Source organism: Mustelus asterias, chromosome 10 (genome assembly GCF_964213995.1).
Source record: "Mustelus asterias chromosome 10, sMusAst1.hap1.1, whole genome shotgun sequence".
NCBI classification, from domain to species: domain Eukaryota; kingdom Metazoa; phylum Chordata; class Chondrichthyes; order Carcharhiniformes; family Triakidae; genus Mustelus; species Mustelus asterias.
The window spans coordinates 2,605,490-2,628,273 of record NC_135810.1 but is presented as its reverse complement, the minus strand read 5'-3'; the positions used below and the strand labels follow the sequence as shown (position 1 = coordinate 2,628,273).

At 44.9% G+C, this 22,784-nt stretch overlaps 1 protein-coding gene across 2 annotated transcripts in view; it reads right to left on the bottom strand.

Annotated features, from left to right (window-relative positions):
• The window catches only part of fgf14 (fibroblast growth factor 14), a 165,264-nt gene extending 142,685 nt beyond the window's left edge, over positions 1 to 22,579 (bottom strand). Inside the window, exon 1 of one of the 2 annotated variants that reach the window (XM_078221529.1) lies at positions 21,900 to 22,579. In XM_078221529.1, coding sequence (XP_078077655.1) covers positions 21,900 to 22,092 — 193 coding nt within the window. In that variant the 5' untranslated portion in view covers positions 22,093 to 22,579. The remainder of the gene's footprint in view (positions 1 to 21,899) is intronic. The other variant, XM_078221530.1, reaches the window with a different exon arrangement.
• Between the last annotated feature and the right edge of the window lie 205 nt (positions 22,580 to 22,784).

Below are 22,784 nucleotides of genomic sequence, written 5' to 3'. Positions count from 1 at the left end.
GTTTAAAGTTCAATTCGTTTAGCTGAATCTTAATAATGATTCCACATCCTTCTGAGTCAGCTTAATGAGCATGGCATCACCTGCCTCTGGGATCACGGTGTCTGCTGCAGTGACATCAGTGTTGATTGATCTCCATCTGCCATTCTGATGGTTTGATCTTCCTTCAATGTCTTTACTCTTCCAGACGGGCAGAATTTACCTCATTCTCAGAAACCGAACTCAAAGGAGAGACACACTGAATACCCCAAAATACAATCGGACACCTTAACCCAGGTGGAATCTTGCCAACATTTTCCAGCTCCACGGACCCGTTTTCTCTCCAGATCAAGAGAAATGAGTGGGTGTGCTTTGCACCATTGCTCTGGCAAGGCGGCAAAACCGGCTGCTCAGAGATCGCCCTGAGCCCCGGGGTGGGGGGAATCCCCTCGACAGGTTTATGTTTTTAAGAACCTATTGGGAAGCTCAGCAGCATGATGCCATGTCGCTGAGGTATGGGAAGGATAACTTGGCAAGTGGCCGGGTTATCTTTATTCAAATCTATCAAAAAGTATTAAGATGAGATTTCTGCTCATTATGGGCGTGAACCTAATTACATCATCAAGAGGGCCAATGAAAATCAGGAAGCAGGTTCACGTCAGAGTGAATGGCGCTTTTTGAATCTGATGGGACTTTGGCCCCACTCTGCCGATCCCAAGCACGCAGAGAATGCGGTCAGAATCCCGCCCCGCATCCTCGAGCCTTCGGAGTTTGAGAAGCTGATTGTTTTCTGTAACCCGCTGGACTCTTCCCCGTCTTCACGCTTTGATCAGGTTTCTCATATTTCACCTAAAGTGGCTCAGTGTCAAATTTCATTTGATAATCACTCCCGTGAGGTGCCTCAAATGTTGCTGCTTTTGTTAACCCAACAACTTCAGTGAGCAGTGAAAAGAAGCAGAGAAAACACGGTGGCACAGTGGTTAGCACTACTGCCTCACAGCTCCAGGGACCGAGTTCGATTCCCGGCTTGGGTCACTGTCTGTGTGGAGTTTGAACGTTCTCCCCGTGTCTGTGTGGGTTTCCTCCAGGTGCTCCGGTTTCCCCCCACAGTCCGAAAGATGTGCTGGTTAGGTGGATTGACTCTGCTAAATTGCCCCTTAGTGTCAGGTGGACTAGCTGGAGTAAATGCATGGGGCTATGGGGATAGGGCCTGGGTGAGATTATGGTTGGTGCAGACTCGATGGGCAGAATGACCTCCTTCTGCACTGTAGGATTCTATGATCCTATGAAAACTAGCATCAGAAGGATGGAGGAAGGGAAAGTTGCGCTTTAATTGGCAACTTAATCTGATCTCTAGAGGAATCAACAGCAGTTGGAAGGAATGTAGACGTAGACTGACACAAGATTTACAAGGACTTTATTCCTTTGAACATAGGAGTGACCTTATTGAGGTATATAAAATCATCAGGGGCATCGATAGGATGAACACACAGAGGTTTAAGGTGAGAGGGGGAAGATTTGAAAGGGATCTGAGGGACAACAGAGGGTGGTGTGTATATGGAATGAGCTGGTTGAGGCAGGTACAATAGCAACATTTAAAAAGCATTTGGATAAGCACATGGATGGGAAAGGATTAGAGGGATATGGGCCAAACGCGGGCAATTGGGACTAACTGGGAGGGCAGTATGGTCAGCATGGAATGGTTGGGCCGAAGGGCCTGTTTCTGTGCTGTATTGCACTATGACTCTATGCCTCTAAGATGCATGCAGCAATATTAAAATTCTTGCCTTATTATTGATACATACAGGACCTCAGATTCTGGGATTCTCCAATCTCGCACGCCCTGCCACCACTGCCAGTGAGAATAGAGAATTTGGCGCTCAGCCAAAAAGTCCATTCACTGCAGCGGGACTGGAGAATCCCAGCCGCGGGCGAGGTCGGGGAATTCCGCTCAATAGCTTTCAAAATGGAATTGGATGAAACACTTGAAGGAGAAAAATATTCAGGGATCAGGGGAGTGAAACTAACTGGGTTGCTCTTTGACAGACTCAATGGGCCAAATGGCCTCTTTCTGTATTATTATAATTCCAGGACTTTAGAAATTGGAGATGACAAAACTACTTTTCTATGAGATGTACTGAGTGCTGTTCAATTGCTGTGAATTAAAGCTCCATAATGCTGAGCTTTCCAAATGCAATTTTTCATATAATTACCTTTTCTCAAATTTTTACTTACAACCCAGTACCGAGTAAATTATGCTCAGTGAATCGTTGACTGAAGCATTTATTTTCAACTCGCCCACACTGTGTCACGCTATGAATTCTACAGCCCTCTCATTCCAAAAACAAAATGAAATGGCGCACACAGGAACTGAATGGTGTGAATTAAACTAACACTTGTCAGAAAACAGCGAACATTTTGTAGTTCCAGTTTAATTTGACGTTTTAAAATAATATTCTGCTGCCGCAAACTAATAGATCGGTGAGGGTGAATGGAGAAAGCAGCAAGAATTCTATGTCGTGAATAATCTTCCCCACCAAATGTTTCTTCAATGCACCAAAACCCAATTAAGAAACTCAAACCCAATATTCCAGGAATGTTTAAATTAAATGTGGAATTGTATTATTACGTATTCCCACCGCCTCAATATTTACAAGTGCAATCTGCCTTATTCTTTGAGAACAGTGAAGCCATCAAAAAAAAACTACAGGCTACATAACAGGAACATGTCAAAGACAAGGATTAATTTTGGATGAAAATAAACATGAATTGTCAGGGCCTGTCTTGATCATTGATGTGAAACTATTTAATCTGAAGATTTCTTTTTCCTTCATCCCACTCCCGAGGCTGACACTCCCAGCGCAGTATTGAGAGAGTTCCAACGCACAGCGGTTAGCACTGCTGCCTCACAATGCCAGGAACCTGGGTTTGATTCCCGGCTTGGGTCATTGTCTGCGTGGAGTTTGCACGTTCTCCCCATGTCTGCGTGGGTTTCCTCCGGTTGCTCCGGTTTCCTCACACACCAAACATGTGCGGGTTAGGTTGATTGGCCATGCTAAATTGCCCTTTAGTGTCAGGGGGACTAGCTAGGGTAAATGCATGGAGATAGGGCCTGGGTGGGATTGTGGTCGGTGCAGACTTGATGGGCCGAATGACCTCCTTCTGTGATTCTATCTAAGATCGTTGACCTGTAACGATAACTCTGCTTCTCGCTCCCCAGCTGCTGCCTGACCCGTCAAGTGTTCCTGGCATTTTCTACTTCAATTTCAGATTTCCAGGATCCGCAGTATTTTGCTTTTGTAGTACCAAGCGAGTGCTGCCCTGACAGAGCATCTTTCAGATGAGACATTAAACCAAGTTTGCCACTGCCTTCTTGGGTGAATATAAAATATCCCACAACACTGTTTCCAAGAAGTAGAGGGAAGCTATACCTAGTGTCCTGGGCAATAGTTACACCTCAACCAACCTCACTAAACAGGTTATCTGTTCATTATCATGTTGATGTTATTGGAGAGTTTCCTGTGTGCAAATTGGCTGCTGTGTTTCCCAAATTGCAACATTGACTGCAGCGCAAAAGCTCCCCATTGACTGTAAAGCACTTTGGGAATTCCTGGGGCTGTGATAGGCTCTATATCAATGGAAATTATTTCTTCTTTCGTATTGGAAAAGGACTTGAAGCATTTCCATAGTTCAAGGAAAGTACATGAGCATTGGATTGTGAGGGTCAACCCGCCCGGGATAGACACAACTCCTTGGAACGAATGCACCAAAACGCAGCCCGCATCTGAAGCACTATCCAAATATACTTTAATGAAGAATGTTTTATTCATTAAAAGGGGGAAGAAGCCTTTTTTCCGATTTGATGGCAAGGTTATTTCTTTCAGTGGAACATGAAAGTCACAACATGAAGAGGTAAGAACTCATTTTCTTTAGCCTTGAGGTATCTGGATAATTTGATACACGTAAAGTAACAGCGGAGATCGAAATCAATCGCACCATTTGTGATTGTGTATGCAGAGTCCCAAATCCTCTGAAAAATATTCTGGCAAATTATGTTTTAATTTGAAGCAGAGAAACTGTGCAACACCAATGACAGATGAGCAGAACAATTATTTTCGAAAATCTATCGAACAGCAAATGGTCCAACTTAAGGCGGGAGGGGAGGCAGTCGCATCATGAGATTGTCACTGGACTAGTAATCCAGAGTCACAGGGCTCTGGGGGCCCAGGTTCGAATCCCAATATGGCAGATAGTGAAATTGGAATTAAAAAGTCTAATGATGACCCTGAAACCATTATTGATTGTTGTAAAAACCCATCTGGTTCGCTAAGGCCCTTTAGGGAAGGAAATCTGCCATCTACAGTCCAAAGATGTGCAAGTTAGGTTGATTGGCCATGCTAAATTGACCCTAGTGTCAGGGGGACTAGCTAGGGTAAATGTGTGGAGTTACGGGAATAGGGCCTGGGTGGGATGTGGTCAGTGCAGACTCGATGGGCTGAATGGCCTCCTTCTGTACTGTAGGGATTCTATGACTCCACGGTCGTTACCTGGCCTGGCCTACACGTGACTCCAGACCCACAGCAATGTGGTTGACTCTCAAGGGCAATTAGGGATGGGCAACAAATGCTGGCCCATGAAAGAATTTTTAAGAACTTCGGAAAACTGATCAAGTGGGTGGGAACAAAACATAAGGATTTGAAAGTACAATCACTTTTTTTCATTTTAATGCTACTAGAAGCAAACACAGTTCCTTTCTATCAGTTATTCGGGAAGGAAATCTGCCGTCCTTACCTGGTCTGTGCCCCTTTGTAATTCCAGTCACACAATAATGTGATTAACTCGAAGCTGCCCTCTGAAGTGATCCCGTGATCCCACTCGTTTGTAACAAAAATCATATTTTGGGACAACAGAGGGCAGGCTAAAACCTGGCCTTGCCAGCAATGCCCACATTCTGAGGGTAGATTTTCTAAAAAAAACTAGCACCACGACACGCATACATCATCTTCGTTTGAGAAGCAAGACTCTCTTCAAACTTTGGATGTTCCTGACCCAAAGATCCGACCTCTCGCCCAAAACTGACAACCAGGAGTCCATTTTAAACCTTGACCTGATTTGGATGGCGAAGTTTTTAACTCAGTCATGATGAACTTTGCCCTTTGTGGGATCTGTCTGTGCACAAATTGGGCTGCCATGTTTCTCAATCTGATTAAAATTCAAAAAGAACTTAATTGGCTGTAAAACGCTTTGAGGTGCCCCGCAGTTGTGAAAGGCACTGTAGAAATACAAGCCTTTCTTTCAATTCCGTGATGGTCCTGTCAGTAAAAAAAACACAGCAAAGCATTTGACTTTCCTATGAGTAATCTCACAAAAATCCTGCTGGGGCAAGGCAACAATTTATAACGGTCTAAAGGGACTGGAGTGTGCCAACAGTCCAGACATTAAAAAACAAGGCAGAGCATTCACAACCTGCAACTTGTCAAATAGTCTGAATTTATCATGTTAATTATTTGACTTTGAATGGCTGGCTTCTAAGCCAGTCTGGAAGACACTAAACAATGTCTTAATATATGTTGCAATTCACTGTAATGATTGAAATAAAAATTCTAGGGCTTTAAAGAAGGTTATGAGGAGATTTAATAGAGGCGCTCAAAGTCATGAATGATCGCAATAAGAATAATTAAGGAGAAACTGTTTCCAGCGGATGCAGGATCGGTAAGCAGAGGGACGCAGATTTAAGATAATTGGCAAAAGAACCAGAGGGGGAGATGAGGAACAATGTGTTGACGCAGTGAGTTGCGATCTGGAATACACTGCCTGAAAGGGCCATGGCAGCAGATTCAATAGTAACTTTCAAAAGAGAATTGGAATATACATTTGAAAAGGAGAAATTTACAGAACTATGGGGAGTGGCGGGGAGGGGGGCGGGATGTGGGGGAGGAGGGGGGGTGCGACTAATTGGATAGCTCTTTCAAAGAGCCGGCAGGGGCATGAGGGGCTGAATGGCCTCTTTCTGTGCTCACCAACTTTTACAGATGCAACATAGAAAGCATCCTTTCTGGTTGTATCACAGCTTGGTATGGCTCCTGCTCTGCCCAAGACCGCAAGGAACTACCAAGAGTCGTGAATGTAGCCCAATCCATCATTTGTTCCTAAAACAAAGGTGCCCTCCCATCCATTGACTGTGTCTACACTTCCCGCTGCCTCGGCAAAGCAGCCAGCACGCACCCCGGGCATTCTCTCTTCCACCTTCTTCCGTCGGGAAAAAGATACAATAGTCTGAGGTCACGTACCAACCAGCTCAAAAACAATTTCTTCCCCACTGCCATCAGACTTTTGAATGGACCTACCTCACATTAAGTTGATCTTTCTCTACACCCTAGCTATGACTGTAACACTGCATTCTGCACGCTCTCCTTTCCTTCTCTAGGAACGGTATGCTTTGTCGTTGCCCGGATAGCGTGCAAGAAACAATACTTTTCACTGTATGCTAATACATGTGACAATAATAAATCAAATCAATCAAATTCTCATGCCGTGATTTTTATCAGTTTGAGTGGATCTGAAATGAACAGTCCCTAAAACAAAGGTGCTTCATGTTCCAGTGTGATGTTTCTGGCTCTGCTGCTTTAGCCTAGAGTCGCACTAATTGTTTACTCAGTAGCCGCTCCACTCCGATCCTGGCTGAGAACGTAGCACTGAGGGAGCTCTGACTTGCCCCGTCATATTTGCCACTTAGTGGCTAAGCTTAGCACGGATATCATTTATCATAGTTTGTTGGCTTGAATGAGATCTGTGTGATTTTATAGGCTTTTCATGACGATCAGGGAGCCCTGGGCTGATTTTAAGTTTAGAAGCAAAAGTCACCAACATAAAGAGTCCTCGTGCAGAAAATACAGTAACGAGTCTCTGTTAAATTTCTTTGTACGATGAGAAATGTCAATTCAAATTGGTACGACTCATTCAGTTCCTGCCGCACAATACTGGTAACATTGCGTGGGCCTGTTATCAAGAGAGTGGAAAGGTTCCAATCAGCTATTCTTAGCGATTTCACACAGTCCTGAATGTCAGTAATGAGTAAAACAGAGGCCTGAGCTCTGTCTAATTCAGATTCACACATACCTGTTCACATATATTGAAATATCAACTTTAAGATGCAATTTTTCAAAGGCCTGATTTCCCACTCTCCGTCCAAAATAGATCTTATAAATGTGCCCTATTGTTCAGTGCGCACTGTACGTAGCTGGAATCACACAATCTTTACAGTGCAGAAGGAGGCCATTCGGCCCATCGGGTTTGCACTGGCTCTCTGAAAGAGCATTCTGCTCAGTCCCACTCCCCTGCTTTATCCCCGTAACCTTGCACATTCTTTGTTTTCAGATAGCAATCTGATTCATGGTGGCACAGTGGTTAGCACTGCTGCCTCCCAGCGCCAGGGACCCGGGTTTGATTCCCAACTTGGGTCACTGTCTGTGCAGAATCTGCACGTTCTCCCCGTGTCTGTGTGGGTTTCCTCCAAGTGCTCTGGTTTCCTCCCACAATCTGAAAGACGTGCTGGTTAGGGTGCATTGGCTGTGCTAAATTCTCCCTCAGTGTTACCCGAACAGGCACCAGAGTGTGGCGACTAGGGGATTTTCACAGTAACTTCATTGTGGTGTCAATGTCATTGTGACACTAATACTTAAGCTTAATTACCTTCTGAATACCTCGATCTGGCCTGCCTCCACCACCCTCTCAGGAAGTTTGTTCCAGATTCCAACCACCCTCTGGGTGAAAAAATGTTTCCACACATCACTTTCACTCCTTTTGACAATTATTTTGAACCTGTATCCCCTTGTCCTTGACGCTCTCTTGAGTGGGAACATTTCCTCACGACTTACCCTGTCCATATCCCTCAGATTTACAGAATTGTTACAGTGCAAGAGCAGGACATTCGGCCCATCGTGTCTGTACTAGCTCTCCAAACCAGCATCATGACTGAGTGTCATTCCCCTGCCTTTTCCCCATACCCCTGCACATTGCTTCTATTCAGATAATCATCTAATGCCCTCTCGAATACCTCAATTGAACCTGCCCCGACCACACTACCAGACGGAACATTCCAGACCCCAATCACTCGCTGTGTGAAAAGGATTTTTCTCAAATCACATTTGCTTCTTTTGCAAATCATTTTGGATCTATACATATTAAGTTTGCACTTACAGTAAGTTACAATGCAAGGAATATTAGATGCAATTCAAGTTTCACTATGATGTGCCACTGAATAGCAATTGAGATCATTCACAGTGTTGGCCATGTGTTCCTTCAATCAATCACCTGTAGATGTCATCAACAATCCCTGTCTGCACCAAAACATTCGAAATAAGGAATAGCTAAGTGTGAATAAAGTTCTGACGATCGTGTGGAGAAGATGTTTGCATATGTAGGAGAGACCAAAACGAGGGATCATCAGTCTGAGATAGTCATTAATAATTCCAATCAGGAATTCAGGAGAAACTTCTTCCCCCAGAGAGTGGGGGGAATGTGGAACCCGCTCTCACAGGGAGTGGGGAGAATATGGGACTCGCTCCCACACGGAGTGGAGAGAATGTGGGACTGGCTTCCACAGGGAGTGGGGAGAATGTGGGACTGGCTTCCATAGGGAGTGGGGAGAATGTGGGACTGGCTTCCAAAGGGAGTGGGGAGAATGTGGGACTCGCTCCCACGGGGAGTGGGGAGAATGTGGAGCTCGCTTCCACGGGGAGTAGGGAGAATGTGGAACTCGCTTCCACGGGGAGTAGGGAGAATGTGGAACTCGCTTCCACGGGGAGTGGGGAGAATGTGGGACTCGCTCCCACGGGGAGTGGGGAGAATGTGGGACTCGCTCCCACGGGGAGTGGGGAGAATGTGGGACTCGCCCCCACGGGGAGTGGGGAGAATGTGGAACTCGCTCCCACGGGGAGTGGGGAGAATGTGGGACTCGCTCCCACGGGGAGTGCTTGAGGTGAATCGTAAAGATACATTTTTAAGGGAAGCTGGATAAACACATGAGGGGGAAAGGACTAGAAGGAGATGCTGACGGGGTGAGAGAGACTGATGTGAAGCAGAAACAGCAGCAGGGATCTGTTGAGCCGACTGGCCTGTTTCTGTGCTGTAAATATTTTCTAATGGTTTCTTTTGCTGAAATGCAAAGTGCCTTATTGTTTACGTGTTTGTAATTATAATTTTGTTGCTGAACTCTCTATTATTATAATATTCTGTGAAATTGGGTCACACAGTACAATATATTTATATTTATGTTAAAGATAAATGCTGTTGATACACTAAATTGCTCTCGTTATACAAAAGTCATGTGCAAGGCCATGAAAGTCATACACTGATTTTCTGTATTTATTAGCTTGACCTATATACAAGATTCCACATAACTCTTGTCAGTCATTTTGAATGCAGAATCACAGAATCTTTACAGTGCAGATGAAGACCATTCGGCCCATCGGGTCTGCACTTGCTCGCTGAAAGATCATTCTACGTAGTCCCACTCCTCTGCCTTATCGCTATAACCTTGCATATTCTTTCTTTTCAGATAGCAATCCAATTCCCCATTGAATATCTCGATTGAACCTGCCTCCACCATCCTCTCAGGAAGATCATTCCAAACTCCAGCTCAGTGAAAGACATTTTCCTCACAGCATTTCTACTCCTTTTGCCCATGATTTTGAATCTGTGCCCTCTAGTTCACAATGCTCACTCGAATGGGAACAGTTTCTCGCTATTTGCCCTGTCCATGCCGCTCAGGATCTTGAATACCTCGATGACGTCTCCTCTCAGCCTTCTTTTCTCCAAGGAAAACAGTCCCAATCTCTCCAATCTATCCTCATAGCTACTGTTCTTTATCCCGGGAATCATTCAATCAGGAATTCAGGAGGAAATTCTTGACCCAGAGAATGGAGAGAATGTGGAACTCGCTCCCACAAGGAGTGGTGAGAATGTGGGACTCTCCCGCGGGGAGTGGGGGGAATGTGGGACTCGCTCCCACAGAGAGTGAGGAGAATGTGGAACTGGCTCCTACAGAGAGTGGGGAGAATGTGGAACTCACTCCCACAGGGAGTGGTGAGAATGTGGGACTCTCTCCCGCAGGGAGTGGGGAGAATGTGGAACTCTCTCCCGCAAGGAGTGGGGAGATTGTGGAACTCCTTCCCATAGAGAGTGGGGGGAATGTGGGACTCGCTCCCACAGGGAGTGGGGAGAATGTGGGACTCGCTACCACAGAGAGTGGGGAGAATGTGGGACGCCCTCCCATGGGGAGTGGGGAGAATGTGGAACTCGCTCCCAAAGGGAGTGGGGAGAATGTGGAACTTTTTCCCACAGGGAGTGGGATGAATGTGGGACTCACTCCCACGGGGAGCGGCTGAGGAAAATAGCGTTGATATATTTAAGGGAAAGCTGGATAAACACACGAGGGGGACAGGAATTGAAGGTGGGGTGAGGGGTGAGTTGAAATAAGGTGGGAGGCGACTTGAGTGGAAGATAAACACCGGCATGGGTTGGACTGAACAGCTTGTTCTGTGCTGGATAATCTGTACAATTCAATGTCATGGATTTCTAAGCTGACTGAGTAAACTATGCGTTTAGTACTTTCTCGTGTTTAGTGTTAACATTCGAAGCATTTATGGTGTGTTCAAGATGAACACCCCAACCCCCGCTCAGAAGTGCAGAGACCTTTGAGCCAGGTTTCCAACATTAACCAGGCAGCACATTGCCTCACTAAACCTTGATGCAAGTTGCGAGCTGAATCTGCTGTTTGAAACATTTCCAATTCAGCAGCGTTTTATCTTCGTGGCCCAGCTTTGCTTAATAGCCAAGGGTAAGATCCATTCTAACAAGCAGGTAAATGTTTTAAGTAATGGTTGAGTACCAATCTAAATAAGTAGGGTGTGAATGACCGCATTCCTTGACAGCACTTGCCACACAGCACGGTGGCACAATGTTTAGCACTGTTGCCTCACAGCTCTAGGGACCTGGATTCGATTCCCGCTTGGGTCACTGTCTGTGCCGAGTCTGCACGTTCTCCCCGTGTCTGTGTGGGTTTCCTCCGGGTGCTCCGGTTTCCTCCCACAGTCTGAAAGATGTGCTGGTTAGGGTGCATTGGCCATGCTAAATTCTTCCTCAGTGTACCCGAAGAGGCGCAGGAGTGTGGTGACTAGGGGATTTTCACAGTAACTTCATTGCAGTGTTAATGTAGGCCTACTTGTGACTAATAAATGTGAAATTCCGAACACCAATTCTTGCTTAGAAGTCAAGCAAGAACATAGGAATACGAGGAGAACCTTTTGCCCATCGAGTATGTTCCACCAATCAATAAGATCAGAACTGATCTGCATCCTAACTCCATTTATCTACTCTGGCTCCATATTTTTTATATTTCTGACCAGCAAAGGTTTTCCAATTGAAAACTGGATAATTGTTGAGCTAGAATCTACAATATTTTGTGGGACAGGTTACCACATTTTGCAGAAAAAGCATTTCCTAACTTGCTTCTGAATGGTCTGGCTCGGATGTCAAAGTTATTCCTTCCAGAGGGAAAAGATTCCCACTGCCTACGCTACAGCCAGGTGCATAATGGGTAGGTGGGTAACAGGAGAGTGCCCACAGGCAGATGTGTAATGAGTGCATGTATATTGGGTGGGTGTGTAATGGGCAGGAGTAAAACAGGTAGGTGTATAATAGGGAAGTGTGTTGTGGGCAGCTGTGTAGTGGGCAGGTGTGTTGTGGGCAGATATGCAACGGTCTGGTGTATTACAGGCGGGTGTGCCGTGGGCAGGTATGTAATGGTCTGGTGTGTTACAGGCAAGTACGCAATGGTGTGGTATGTAACCAGCAGGTGTATAATGGTTGGGTATGTAATAGATGGGTGTACAAAAGATGGGTGTGTAGTGGCCACATGTGTAATAAGTGGGCGTCTAATGGTGGGTGGGTAATCTGGTGAGATATGTAATAGCTAGTTGTTTAATGGATGGGTGTGTAATGGGTGTGTGTAACAGGCAGGTGTATAAACAGTGGGTGTGTAATGGGGGGTTTATATTTGTGGGATATATAGCAGGTGGGCATTTAATGTAACAGGTGGGTGTGTAATGAGTATGATGGGCCTGTGCAAAACAGGCTCATATGTAATAGGTGGGTGTGTAATGCATGGGTGTGTAATGGGTAGGTGTGTAATGGCAGGAATGCAATGGCGGCAGTGTAACAAGCAGCAGATCAGGCTTCTATCCATTCTGGGCCTCCCCCAGTTTTCACCCTTAATCCTACGAGTTCAATGAATCGGCACAATGAGGACCAAGGGAGAAAGCTGGGTGTAATAAATAGTGCGCCTATCACACTCACCAGTCTCCACACAATGCAGCAATGGAATTAGGAAAAAACCAAATAAAATGTTGAGATTGATAGCCTGAAAAATAGAGTACAATCTTACTGAAGTTGTTCTAAAATCGTACCATGCTCTCATTAAATCATATTTTAAATAATGCTTAGCTCTGGCCATCATAGGATTGAAATAAGGCATCTAAACACCAGTGATGATAGAGAGGCGGGCAGCAAGATGGTTCCTTCATTAAAAGGGGATGAGTACTGAGGAAAGGGTTGAAGAGATTCAAGCCCAAAAGGCGGCTATTGAGAGAAATTAATTGCCTCGTGAAATATTAAACGGTTTAGATCTTCCAGCTACAATGTGGGTAATATTTCACATCGAACTCACAAGTTACAACCAAAGAACAGAAACTCAAATCAATGAAACGGAATACTAGGAAAACTTTTATTCAGAGTGATAAATACTTGGTGACTTTTGCCAAATAAGATGGCTGTAAAAGCGTGTAGGTTATCCAGAGGACAGCTCGATGTTGAGATGGGAGAAGTCAGATTCCAGGGGGATGAACATTAACAAACCGATGGCCCTTTCTCACGCTTGACTTTTCCAATGTTCATCGCAAAAACAAGATTATTAGTCATCTGACTGGTGCAGTGGGTTGTAAGATGCAGGTTAACATTTTCTGCAGCAAATTAGCTGCCTATTCATTAAGTGTAGGATCTGCCCACCTTTTATAAACATGAGAGGGGGTAATTTCCTGAGGAAGTTCTAATGTTGCAGAATCCTCAGAGCCGACAGCAGTGATCAGTAAATCACAACAGACTGCTGGCAATTTTCTGAGGTGTGCTTATTACCAGGGAGGCTTCCTGACATGTACCCTTGAAATTAGCCCGTCAACACGAACCATCTCCTCACAACACTAGAATACACAGTGCAATCTTCCACCATATCCTGTTCTTTTTCCAAAAAGAATTTGGGAGTGAGGTGACTGGATTTGAAAACAGCAATGTTTATTTATTTCACACGGTTCAATAAAACACACCGCCCTTTGGTCTTTAGCTGTTAAAAATAGGGCCAATATGACACTTTGAAGGTTGCAAAGACTGTCACCATTTACATCAAATAATAAAGTTGGATAGAATCGTGAGGAAAACTAATGGATATCTTGAGATTTGTAATATTGTAATATGTACACTGTCCATTAGATGCTGTTATCGAATATGATATCGAAACCTACAATTTTAAATAAATAAAAGTTGGATTCAACAAATGCAAAAGATTGCATAAGAATGAAAAATGCTATGGAGAGAATTAAGTGAAGTCCAATAACCCTCCCAGGAAGTTAGTTAAAACAAAGACATTTTATATCTAATTATTATCGGCAGAGATTTAGCAAAAATACAGAAGTATATAAATTGTAACACAAGCAGGATGATCGGCAGAATATTGGCACAATAGTGTATCTAGAGTTGGGGCAATTCCAGAATTCTGATATCAAACAAAACTGAAAGATGTGAGGATAATGCGTCCTTCTTCTGCCCCTCACCCTACACTGGCTCCAGTTATGGAACAGCAGGCAGTGACTAAGCGTTTGTGGTCCAATGGCATGGCAAAATGATATCACCAGTCCCAAGAGTGAAGTGAGGCCAATTTTAATCTCCACAATTGAAATAATAAAAAAAACTTTCATTTAAGTAGCATCTTTCAAGACCATAGGACCATCTCAAAGTGAATTACAGCCCAATTAAATACTTTTCATCATTGTAATGCAGGAAATACCGCAACCAATTTACACACAGGAAACTCTCACAAACAACAATGTGACAAATGATCAGATAATTAGTTTCACTGATGTTGGTTGATGGATAGATATTGGCCAGGACACTGGGAAAGAACTCTCTTGCTCTTCTTCGAGATAGTTCCATGTGCGCTATTATGGCCATCTGTATTGTCAGGGCCTGCCTTTGGTTTAACATCTCATCCAAAAGATAGCATCTCAGACAGTGCAGCATTTTCTTGGTGCTGCACTGGGAGCATCAGCTTTAACTTTTTGCGCTCAAATCCCGAAGGAGGACTCAAACCTGGCTCTCAGGCAAGGCTGCTACCCACCAAACCCTGGCTGACACCACAGCCATTATTTTACATAATGACTTGTTTCAGAGCAATTATCAGACTGTCCTGGAAGTTGAGTATCGAAACATGCCATGACTTAATTTTCTCGGGTGGATGGAGCTATTACAAGGGGGCATAACTATAGGGTTCATGGTGGGAGATATAGGAAGGATATCAGAGGTAGGTTCTTTAAGCAGAGAGTGGTTGGGGTGTGGAATGGACTGCCTGCAGTGATAGTGGAGTCAGACACTTTAGGGACATTTAAGCGGTTATTGGATAGGCACATGGAGCACACCAGGATGATAGGGAGTGGGATAGCTTGATCTTGGTTTCAGATAAAGCTCGGCACAACATCGTGGGCCGAAGGGCCTGTTCTGTGCTGTACTGTTCTATGTTCTATAACCCATTACTCAATGTTGTCTATTGAGACATATGTGGCCAATTTCGCATTGATGTTTTAGCTGTCATTATTAGGAAAGATTTGATGACATTAAGCGAGAGAGTGCAGAAAAGATTCCAAGGGATGGTTCCGAGGGATGAGGGACTTCAGTTAAATAGCTAGATTGGAGAAGATTGAATTGTTCTCCTACAAGAAGACAAGGATAGAGGTATTTAAGAATCCTGGAGAGTCTGGACAGGGCAGACAGGAAGAAACTGTTCTCACTGGAGGATGGATCAAAAACAGACAACACCAATTGAAGGTGAGTGGCAAAACAGTGACATGAGGGAAGTTTTTTTTAACTCAGTAACTGGTTAGTGTCTGGAACACAGATGTGGTGGAGGCACATGTTTACAGGGGTGAGGGGTAAGGCAGGGCAGTGGCAGTCGGTGAGCTGTTTTTATAGAACATCAGACATGTCTGCGTGGGTTTCCTCCAGGTGCTCCGGTTTCTTCCCACACAAGATGTGTGGGTTAGGTTGATTGGCCGTGATAACTTGACCCTAGCATCAGGGAGATAAGCAGGGTAAATGCGTGGGGTTGTGGGAATAGGGTCTAGGTGGGATTGCGGTTGGTGCAGACTCGATGGGCCGAATGGCCTCCTTCTGTACTGCAGGGATTCTATGACATCCTTCTGTAATGTGACCAGTCTATGATTTTTGGATACCACTTGATAGCCCACTTCAGCTACTCAGCAACATCAACTTGCATTTACGTATGACATGTAACATCTTGAGTTGCCTCACAGGGCATAATCAGACAAAAAATGGCATTGATTTCAAAATAAGAGACCATCAGAACAGGTCTAAAACTGAAAGAATGGTTCCACAGAGTTGGATAAGGAACGTCTCGAGTGTTACAAGAGAAACAGAGAGCCTTGGGGAAGGGATTCTGGTGCTTGGGACATCGGCAACCGAAGGCAGCCATCCCTAGTGGGGAGATGGAGATTGCGGAGGCCAGTGTTGGAGGAGTGTAGATATCGTCCAGTGTTATAGGATTGGATAGAGATAGGAAAGGCTGAAACCGTGCAGAGATTGAACTAGGATGCGACTTTGAAATTTGAGGTGTTGTTGGATTGAGGAGTCAATGCAGGTCAGTGCGCACAAGGATGATGGGAGAAGGGGACAGCAAGATCCATAAAATCATTGAATAATGCAACAATGAAGGAGACCATTCAGCCCATTGTGCCTGTGCTGGCTCCTTCAAAGATCTATCCAGTTAATCCCTCTCTCCCTTCTCCTTCCCCATAGCCCTGCAAATATTCCCTCTTCAAATATTGATACAATCTCCTTTTGAAAATGACGATTAATCTGCTTTCACTACGGTTACAGGCAGCGCCTTCCAGATCACAACTCACTGTAAACAATCATTTTCATCTAGCCCTTTGGTTCTCCTGCCAATTAGTTTCAATTGTTGTCCCTCTGGTTGCCGCCTCTTCATTTCTCCTGATTTACTCTATATGAACCCCCCATAATTCGGATGAGGCAATGCAAAAAGGTGAATTTCCACGGGGCAATTTCCTGGTTAACTGTTGTAACTGTTCAGAATCTCAGGAAAGTGTTGATGCCATTTTCTAGGATTCTCTTGGTTCCTCCAATGAGATTCAGGCTGACGATTTCACCAGAATTCACTCCCAGGATCTTTAGGGTTGTTACAGACACAAGAGAGTCAGATTTGGTGGAGTTTGAATTTCCAAAAAACTTCAAGAGTAAAGTTCAGATAATTTACCAGTATCATCTCAATCTTGAAATATGATGCATAGAAATTACTACTAAGGGGAAACTGGCTAAACACATGAGGGGGGAAAGGAATAGAGGATATGTTAATAGGCTGAGATAGGGGTGACACGGTGGCACAGTGGTTAGCGTTGCTGCCTCACAGTGCCAGGGACCCGGGTTCGATTCCTGGTTTCGGTCACCGTCTGTGTAGAGATTGCACGTTGTCCCCACGTCTGCGTGGGTTTCCTCCGGGTGCTCCGGTTTCCTCTCACACTCCAAAGATATGCAGGTTAGGTGGATTGACCATGATAAATTGCTCCATAGTGTCCCAGACGTGTAGGTTAGATGGATTAGCCAGGGCAATGTGTGTGGTTACGGGGATAGGGCAGGGGAGAGGGCCTAGGTAAGATACCGTAAGATGCTCTGTCAGAGAGTCGGGGCAGACTCGATGGGCCAAACTGCCTCCTTCTGCGTTGCATCGATTCTATGATTTTTATGATGTGTGAGGAGGCTCATGTGATGAGCCAACATAGACCAGTTGGGTTGAATTGCCTGCTTCTGTAAATATTGTGTAATCAGGAGTAAAGAATGGTAAACCCTGCAGCTCAGTGGATTTATTCAATCAAGAACTGCAAGGAGCAGGAAATTGTCAAGTTTAATTCCGAGTCTGAACTAGCTGAAGTTAACAGGGGTGTTGTTAGAGACGTTACAATTGACTTCAACATCCCTGAGTCAGAGATGGCAAAATCAATCATTGTGTGTCAAATCCAATCCCACTGCGAGAATCTGAAATCAGCTCAAAATAAATCTGGAAATGTCGAAAAGCAAGATGCAGTAAAAGTGGCCGTGATGTTGGTGAATTATTGTAAAAACCAACTGGCGTCGCCAATGGAAGTGAGACTTTCCTTGCTTACCTGGTCTGGGCATATATGTGACTCCAGTTCCACATCAGTGACTCTTTATTATTCTCTGGAGAGGTCTAGTTGTTATGTACTATTTGCTATCTAGTGGTCCCCACCTTCTCAGAACATCTCGAGGTGTACAATAAATGTCAGCCTTGCCAACAGGATTCACACGGTCAGAATGGTTGGTTATCTTGTTTAAATTATCATCTTACCAATTGAAATGGGCATTGCATTATCATGATTGAATATACCCGGATATGGGCCATGCTATGACCAGAGGTGGTATTGTCCAGGGTTGTATATCTCAGCAGATTGGTAAAAGTTGTCAATATAACACAGGACTGTATCAATTTAGAGTCAGTAATACGATCGACTGCTCTTGAAAGCATTGCAACCCACACCGAATGATCACAAAAGTTTTCTTTCTTCACAAAATCATAGGATTACTATGGTGCAGAAGGAGGCCATTTGGCCCATCGTGTCAGCACCGGCTCTCCAAACCGGCATCATGCTTTAGTGCCATCCCCCTGCCTTTTCCCCGTACCCCTGCTCATTGTTTCCATTCAAATGATCATCCAATGCCCTCTCGAATGCCTCGATTGAACTTGCCTCCACCACACTTCCAGGCAGCGCATTCTTTATGCTCCGGTGGGATCTTTCCTACATCGAAGGTGCTATAAAAATGTACACGCTTGTTGTTTAGAGACATGAGCAGGACTCTGAAGTTGAATTACAGAATTTAAATCATGACTAATCTCTCAAAATAATTTCCATTCTCTGTTGCTCTACTGTTATGTAGCCATTGAAATCCTGTAATATAGAAGGCAGTGAATGAAGCTGAAAGCTGGAGACACAATGCCATTGTGTTTGAGGGCACGTCTTTTTAACTGTTTACTCAGTGAGCAGGATATAAATGATAAAAGTATAATACATCTACGTTTCCTAATTCAAGGAGCTATTGCACGGCTAACAACTCTTGTTTGGAAATAACAAACCATACTGAATAATAGGTTTTCCAGTAACTAGCAAGTTCTACATGTGGTTTGATTAGAATTCGATGATAGTGTCTGAAGATACATATCTGAGCACACTGTCAGATGGTCAGTTAACCTACACTGAATTCCATTCACTTTATAGACCAGAGAAATATGTAACACTTGTACAGGAAGGAGGCTGTGATTAAAAGCAGCCAAATCAATTCTACAACACATCCTTGAAAACATCACAGGCAAGCCACTCAAACAGGGCAACGGGAGAATTCTGATTTGACACCCTAGCTCACAGTGTCCAAGCTACCAATACTGAATTTCTGCATTAACTCCTGCTCGTTAACCCCTTGTGAGTCAGTGTCAATATTTATCCAGTTTTTTAAATTAAAAAATCCATACCAGTTAATTCTGAGAAAACCTCTTCTGTTTGAAAATTAGATCTGAGTGAGATTAAACAAAAGGGTCTCCCAACACAGCCGGCAGATCAATGGGTTACATTTAAAACATATATCTGTTTATAAGGACAGAACGATGACACATTCTTCCCACAGAAAGCACAAACTTCATGCCCCACACTGTCACCTATTTCCAGATCTTTAATCTTCCATTAATCGCGAGGTTGGTATTTCTAATGTTGTGGAGATGCCGGCGTTGGACTGGGGTAAATTTCTAATGTTGACAGGAAATCAACCTGTGTTATTATTAAATCTTTGCAACATTTTTTTTGAGGTTATTTGATGCCTGCTTTACCTCGAGCCGGCAATTCTGCCAGATCCGATGCTGTGAGCAAGGTTTATACACTAGCAGTACCAGGGCTTGCTCTGAAGTTTCTATTTTACAACACATGTTAAGTAACCGAAGCTGCCACTCAGTGTCTCCATGCGGGAACTATCTGGGAATTTAAACAGGCTGATTGGACTCAGATTCTGGGCAATGAGACGGGTTTCAAGCGATGCAGAGATGTTAAACAATGCATTTCCACAGATTAAAAAGCTCATTAAAGAGAACAAAAATATTAAAATGTTGATAACTCCCCGGGTGGTTTGAGCTAAGGTCCAAACTCGATTCTGATGTAAGAGGAGAATATTATTTCTCCACTGCCCGGTTAAAGTAGAATTTGCTAAAACTCTATCGATGCTCGCGTTCACTCTCCTTCACTGGTCATTTTTATCTGAAGCGGCGTGCCTAGGCTGGGATAATGAAGCGTGGCTTTGTATTAATGCGAGGTGTTGGATTGAGTTCCTCTCTCCTGAATGTGTAAAACCTCAGCCTGATAGCAGCAACAATCCTGAGCACCACAAACACACACCGAGAGACAAAACACACACACACACACTGAGAGACAAACACATACACACTGAGAGAGAGACACACACCCACCGAGACAAACACAAACACACACCGAGAGACAAACATACACACACACACCGAGCGACAAACACATACACACTGAGAGAGAGACACACACCCACCGAGACAAACACACACACCGAGAGACAAACACACACACACCGAGCGACAAACACATACACACTGAGAGAGAGACACACACACACCGAGACAAACACAAACACACACCGAGAGACAAACATACACACACACACCGAGCGACAAACACATACACACTGAGAGAGAGACACACACCCACCGAGACAAACACACACACCGAGAGACAAACACACACACACCGAGCGACAAACACATACACACCGAGAGACACACACACACCGAGACAAACACACACACACACCAAGAGACAAACACACACACACACGAGACAAACACATACACACCGAGAGACATACAGACACATGCAGACACACTCATACACACACACGCACACACACATGCAAGCACCCACACATAGATACACACACAGCCACACCCACGATCACACACAAAGACAGACACACATACTCACATACACACACATACTGTCACACAGAGAGAGACACACACACACATTCATATACACACACATATTGACACACACAGACAGAGACACACACACACAGACGCACACACATACACACAAATACTGACACATACACATAGACAGAGAGAGAGAGATGGACGCACACACATACACACACACACACACTCAATGGCTGCTGTTTGGGGGTGTAATGATGAGTGGACGCACCCATTGCTGGCAAAGCACAAAAGCTGGGAGACTTGAAGAATCAGTTTCCCCCGCTGACAATGTCACTCTCCCCCCACGACAACTGGTGTCTGGATTGGATTGGGAATTATTGTGGGGGATTGCTGCTTTTACAGTAATGATACTGAGGGGGGTGGGGCGGGGGGGGGGGGGTGAGGAGCCCTGAACTAATCGCCATTGGAAGTTTAATTAAGAGGAATGTGTGAGCAGTGCTTATTCCATAGAACACTTCAACATTCCCTCCCTGGCAATCTACATTCGCCTCTATTTCTCATTTATCTGAAACTTTGAACTTGAGGCAAGCTTTGTAATTTGCTCCGTTGCTGTGGTCTAGGCGGGATTGGTGATTTAGATGGGTGTCCATTTATTGTGTGATTTGTAGACGCTTTGTTCTGCCTTCCTGTTTATTTGTCACCTTTCCAGTGTCTGAGAATGGAAATGGGGCGAGGGGCTGTCAGAGGGATAGGCTATCTCCAAAATCTTCACCCAGGTGACTGTGTTAAAGAATGTTTTCACATTGGAACAGGATGATGTGTTCAGAGCAGGCAGCTCGGATACAAACAGAACACCAGGAAAGCAACGTATATACAGTTTACCTGGGCCATCCATAAAATAACTGAGGCTTCATAATGGAAAGCGGGGATGTATTTCCCAGAAAATAGCATTTGCTATCCGTGTGGATTTCTGCTCTGTAACCCCTTTCGGTACATTTTTAATAGAATAATGTTCGGTTCCACATTGCTAGATTAGAATTTGAATGACAAGGATTTACCCTCGGATTTCCCAGCCAGTTGAGTTAAGGGGAAAGGTGGAGATTATAAATCATTAAAGATTAAGTTGGGCGGTTGTAGCTTACTGTCACACTGCCTTCGCCCAGAAACAGCTCCTGCACCGCCGGGAGGCCGGATTAAGATCCAGTTTGAAATGTGGTGAGTGGCAGAGAGAGAGAATACTTCTCTCCCCACTCCCCTCCAATCTGAGATTCTCTTTCTCTCTCTCTCTGACCCCCGCTCAGATGAACCAAACTCCTGCACACTTTCTCAAAGCTCCGAATGCCATTGCTGTCTACAATATATCCCCGACTCAATCCAGTTCAGTTGCAGCAACCTGGACCCACTCTCCACATTCATTCAGGGAGAAATTCCAGCACAATACAGCACATTGCAAATCATTCACAGGCAATTTCTACGCGTATGTTTATCTGTCCAAAAGTGGGGGGTGGGAGGCGGAAGAGGTTATTAATTTAAAATGTAAAACGCAAACCTGGTCTCCTTAATCTTCGCTTCTTCATCCCAAAGATGCGGACTTTGGAAAAGATATCCACCAGATTGCCATTGCAAATTCCTTTGTTTTTGTGAGGATTACTAATGCGTTTGGTGACCATAGGTCTGTCCAGGTGATGTTCGCGTGCCTGCCGCTTCTGCCGGATCAGGGAGCTGGCGATTGCGGCTGCCATGCTTCAGGGTTTAGCGCTGGGAACTGGACAAGAAAAAGCCCCGAAAAGAGCCGCGATCCAGCAGCGTCCCCGTCTCAGCACAGCAACTCCTTCATGGAGAGACAGGGGCTTTTATTGGGGAATACTGTCCGCTGCCTCACAGTTGCCGTGTGTTTAGGAGCGGTGAGCCACTGGACTCTCTCACTGTTAAGCACAGAACATCTTTCACCCTCAGCAGCGACCCGGTGAGACCCTCATCCTTCACCAACCCTTCCATTCTCCTCCAGCTCGATCCGGAGCAAAGCCCAGCGATTCTCCAGTCGGGAATGATCCTCTTGTGCTCAAGCTTCATCACATTCTCTATTCCCGGGATTTACTCAACTATCTCCCAACAGGAACCAGGCGGAATCTGTCTCTTGCTCCTGACACCAAGAACCACCTTTACTGTCAGCGGCGTCACATTGGCAAGTAGGAGCGGCTCCTTACAACTGCTCGTCCCCCCCCCCCCCCGCCGGACAAACCGGCTCAAATCCCCCCACACCCCGCCCCAAAATCAGATTAACCCCCTCTACAAACACACCTCCCAACAAACACAACTCCCCCCACAAACACAACCCCCCCTCTACAAACACCCCCACTACAAACACACTCCACTCTACAAACACAACCCCCCCCCACGACAAACACACTCCCCTCTACAAACCCAACCTCCC